Below are 4,013 nucleotides of genomic sequence, written 5' to 3'. Positions count from 1 at the left end.
TTAGGGTATTATTTAATCAAACACAGAACTACCAACCTGGGGTAATATTCAGCCACTGACAGATGCCCAACAACCAAACGTAGGAACAGCGGATCATGAGCAAAAGTTGAAAACAAATGGTAACGAGAGTAACGTTTACAATGAAGAATACACTAATTTTACTCATACGGTCAACCACAGGCGGTTTGAGATGTTCGTTTTAATTTGAACATTGAAGTATATGAGTGATTATTTTTCTAAAAATAAAACTTTTTAGGGCCAATACTTTCCCTTAGAGTCTACCACCTTCTATTGAAGTGCTTATTTCTATAAGCATAGCTTGTTTCTTCATTTACTATTTTTATTGACTTAGGTTTTACAATAAAAACAATGTATAAGGAATTTTTAAGAATAATAGTTATAAGAGCTAATCTTAATATAGATTTGAATTTTGTCAGTATGTTGTGAGCGTAATAATTGTGCTTTTTGTGCATTCATTAACAATAAAGAAATGTCCACGCCCAGTACTAAATATGGATCAGTATATTCATAAAAAACTAATAAAGTACAAAGTGATGTACGCAGTGATGATGCCAGTATTTTATTTTTATTATAGCATATGTTTAATTGCCATTCATTAATTTGGAGATTTCGAAGAATTATTTTACTATACGACAGGGTACGACGCCTGGGTAGCAATACCGCACTGGTTCTCCCTGTTGCGGGACATACGGATATAGCCCTGCTCTCCCCAGTCACTACCCCACGAGTTCTTCACGATCCAGAAGTCCTACGAGAAATTAGTCATACTCTCATGAGGATACTGCTCATAGTCCTAAGGATACCTGGTTTTTATGATATATTATGGTATCTTAATGTACTTGACTCTGAAGTAGATGTTTGAACAGTCCGAAATAAATGGTAGATAAGCTCTTGGATTCTTACCTTTCCGTCTTCGGAACCGTAGCCGACAACCAAGACGCCGTGGTCCAGGCTTTCCGAGGAGCAATCAGGCTCGTCGTAGATACCGCTCGTGTAGAAACTGAAGGATGCTTGGGAGGCATCAATAGACACGGACACCGGGCCCACCTTTATAGAAATAAAAATTTGGGACGAAATTGTGATCGCCGTGTCAAAATAGGGGAATATGATTTAACATGGACGCAAACGCGGACTTGTTTCCTCTGATGCTAAAAAGTACAGGAGAGATGCCCAGGCATTATAGTCTGAAGAAAGATAAAGGATTTTACCCTGATATAGATTAATAAAATACTTACAGTAGCTACAGCCTTTTCGAGAGCTTTCTCATCTTGATAGGTAACGTCAACGTAATTACGCAGAGTTGTTCCAATGAAGTTTTGGTTGAAGCGACATTCACCATTCTTAGCGGTGTACGAATAGCTTTCCTCGGTATCTAGTCCACCAGTAGCCCTGACGTACTGGAAGGCCTGATCCATGATGCCGCCGTTGCAGCCCTGATTGCCGTACATGCCCGAACAGTCGACAAGCTGTTGCTCCGAAAGAGAGACGAGTTTGCCAGTTTTAGCAAAATGCTGTCCCTCAAGAGCGCCAGTGGCTGAGAAGGCCCAGCAAGAGCCGCATTGTCCTTGATTCTTGACAGCGGTAACGTAGCCTTTCGTCCTCCAGTCGACCTCGGCGGGAAGCTTGACGGACTCAAGGTTCTGGGGCGTTCCATGGCGAACCGTGGCCGTTGCGTTGTATTGCAGTCCCTTATGCTGGCGGAATTCCTCGTTGGTCTATAATGAAAGTTGGAAAGTTTGCCATATTTCAGAAAAACTTCAGAAGAAGTGATACACTTCTAGCGAACTATAGTTAGCTCGTCTGAACGTTGAAGCGAAAAACGAGAATCAAATCGTTCCGATACGAAGACGGCGAGCAATTCTTGTCAAATACGCATTGTCACTCATAGTTCACAAGATAGATTGCAAGCAAAAAATCAGGCCTGGAAAGTATTTGCGCACAGGATATGTATATTTTACTAATAAAGGATCGAAATGAACGCATTGGACGGGGGACCTTTCAAATCATTATTATGCACAAAACAACCTTTTGTGCCAATTCTTAGATGTTTCTTTTTAACATACCACAAGACGCGTAACATTCTACCATAGACAGCTTAGTGCTTTGAAGTACGCACCATATCGGCGAACTTATTAAGTCCTAGACGATACGAAATGAGACCGAGATCATAGTGAAGGTTGTGGTCGTTGATGCGCTTCACATTGTTTTCAAATATAGCCCGGCGGCTCTCCTCCTCTTTGAGATTGTACTTTTTTTTATGCACTTTTTTAAACGCGGCCCAGTGGTTATCGAGGTGGTGACTGTACGCCACGCAGACGCTGACCAGAGCAAGGGCAGTAATGACACGGAACATCCTGGTGAATAAGATGATATCCGCATAAATCAATATATTTTACTAATAAATGCAGAGGGTCGTACGCCGGTAGTGAACATTAACATAAGTGTTCTCTTCTGTTTAGGCGAATGATACAAAGTGAGAACTCTAAAGATCTTTAAACATCGACAAGTTTCAGTATCGAAATGTTGTTTCGATCCTCAGGAGAGCACCTACCTTGTTTTAATTGTGAGTCCTAAAAACAGGTGAGTGTCAGGCTTATTTATACCCATGTAGCCAAGCTTACAAATGACGTAATGGCCGACACGGTCAGCCGATTCACGATCATTATGGATTATGGAGATTAGTCGAACTCCCCTTAACAAATGGATGACAATCGTATTAAATCGTTCGCTGATCGTATTCTTATCCTTAATTTAGAGGAGCTTTTTTATAGCGGCTGGCATCTCTGCGCAATTTGCCTTGTAACATATTTCGAGCTCGAAGCGATAGTTTGCATGTTTTTCTTGACGTTTAGGTTCCAAATGCTTTCTAGGTAATAGAAGAATAACATTTCATTAACAAGCACCATGTGTGAATACCTTTCAGAATACGTACGTAATTTACATCGTATTTAGTATAAACATGTTTCCAGAATAGGACTGTAATGTGATTGTATATATAAAATAGCTCGTCTGAATCGAAATGTTTAAACGGCGACAGCGTTCACTCGTCACATACAGAATTACACCGGATAGAGTTATGCTTAACTTATCCGCTAAAATGCCCACCGTCCCTTTAAGAGACCGTATATCAATAGTACATACAGTATATATCTTTAGGAGGAGTAATGTTACAAAATGATTTGCCCAGTTTATAGGTTAGGAACAACGAAAAACTGGGACAAATAAATGAAAAAACGGAAGTATGAGCACGATTCTAATATCCAGTGAACTCGAACGCAAAGTTAACGCGGCTTTTTATCGCCCCACAAAAAAATCCGCTACATGCAATGGAGATCGAATGTAATATATATATATATATATATATATAGGGAGAGAGGGAGAGAGAGAGGGAGAGTCTAATAAATAAAAAAGGAAAGGTGAATATGTAGAAGAGGTTTTTGTAATCTTCTTTAGTTTATGGGTTCGTAGTCAGCCAACGCTGTGTTCATTAAAAGGATCTGTCTTTGTACTTCATTTCAGTACATTTTTGTTGTACTAAGAGACGAATATATATTTTAGGTAGCATACTTTTGTAGAATAAAATCGTGGCTAAAGAAATTTGAATAAAATTAAGTGCAATTTCATAAAAATATATTCTATATCTGACAGCAAGTCAAGGCCACATGTCCACGTGGTTTAAACGTTCGATTAGTGAACTGAAATAGGACATATCCTTCACTTTTGCCTTTATAATTTGCATTTATCCTAATAAATATACGTATACAAAATGAAAAACACTAAGCTGCTGTATCGTCAAAATTCTGGGTGAAAGTTCCGCTGAATCTGTTGTCGCTGACTGTGACAGGCGGTCAACTAGTCGCATGAAGTCATGCGCTGGATTCAGTTATCTAATAATGAAAATTCTTGTCGTCAGTTCGCGTGCTTCAGATCACTGTAGTCGCCTGTCCACTGGAAATTGTTTGGCCTTCTAAAGAAATCCAAATGTCCACTTC

General features: G+C 39.5%; 1 protein-coding gene across 1 annotated transcript; it reads right to left on the bottom strand.

Annotated features, from left to right (window-relative positions):
* Window positions 1–557: 557 nt before the first annotated feature.
* On the bottom strand, window positions 558–2,648 carry LOC111270395 (procathepsin L). The gene is made up of 5 exons (XM_022850598.2): window positions 2,573–2,648; window positions 2,138–2,375; window positions 1,257–1,736; window positions 925–1,068; window positions 558–769 (listed from the first exon to the last, which is right to left on the bottom strand). The coding sequence occupies exons 1-5, from the start codon at window positions 2,626–2,628 to the stop codon at window positions 647–649; spliced, it is 1,041 nt and encodes a 346-aa protein (XP_022706333.1). The 5' UTR covers window positions 2,629–2,648; the 3' UTR covers window positions 558–646.
* Between the last annotated feature and the right edge of the window lie 1,365 nt (window positions 2,649–4,013).

The sequence above is a fragment of the Varroa jacobsoni genome, unplaced genomic scaffold (genome assembly GCF_002532875.2).
Source record: "Varroa jacobsoni isolate VJ856 unplaced genomic scaffold, vjacob_1.0 scaffold_1469, whole genome shotgun sequence".
Lineage (NCBI taxonomy): Eukaryota > Metazoa > Arthropoda > Arachnida > Mesostigmata > Varroidae > Varroa > Varroa jacobsoni.
Note: the sequence above shows the minus strand (reverse complement) of the source record. Positions and strands in the feature narration are given on the sequence as shown.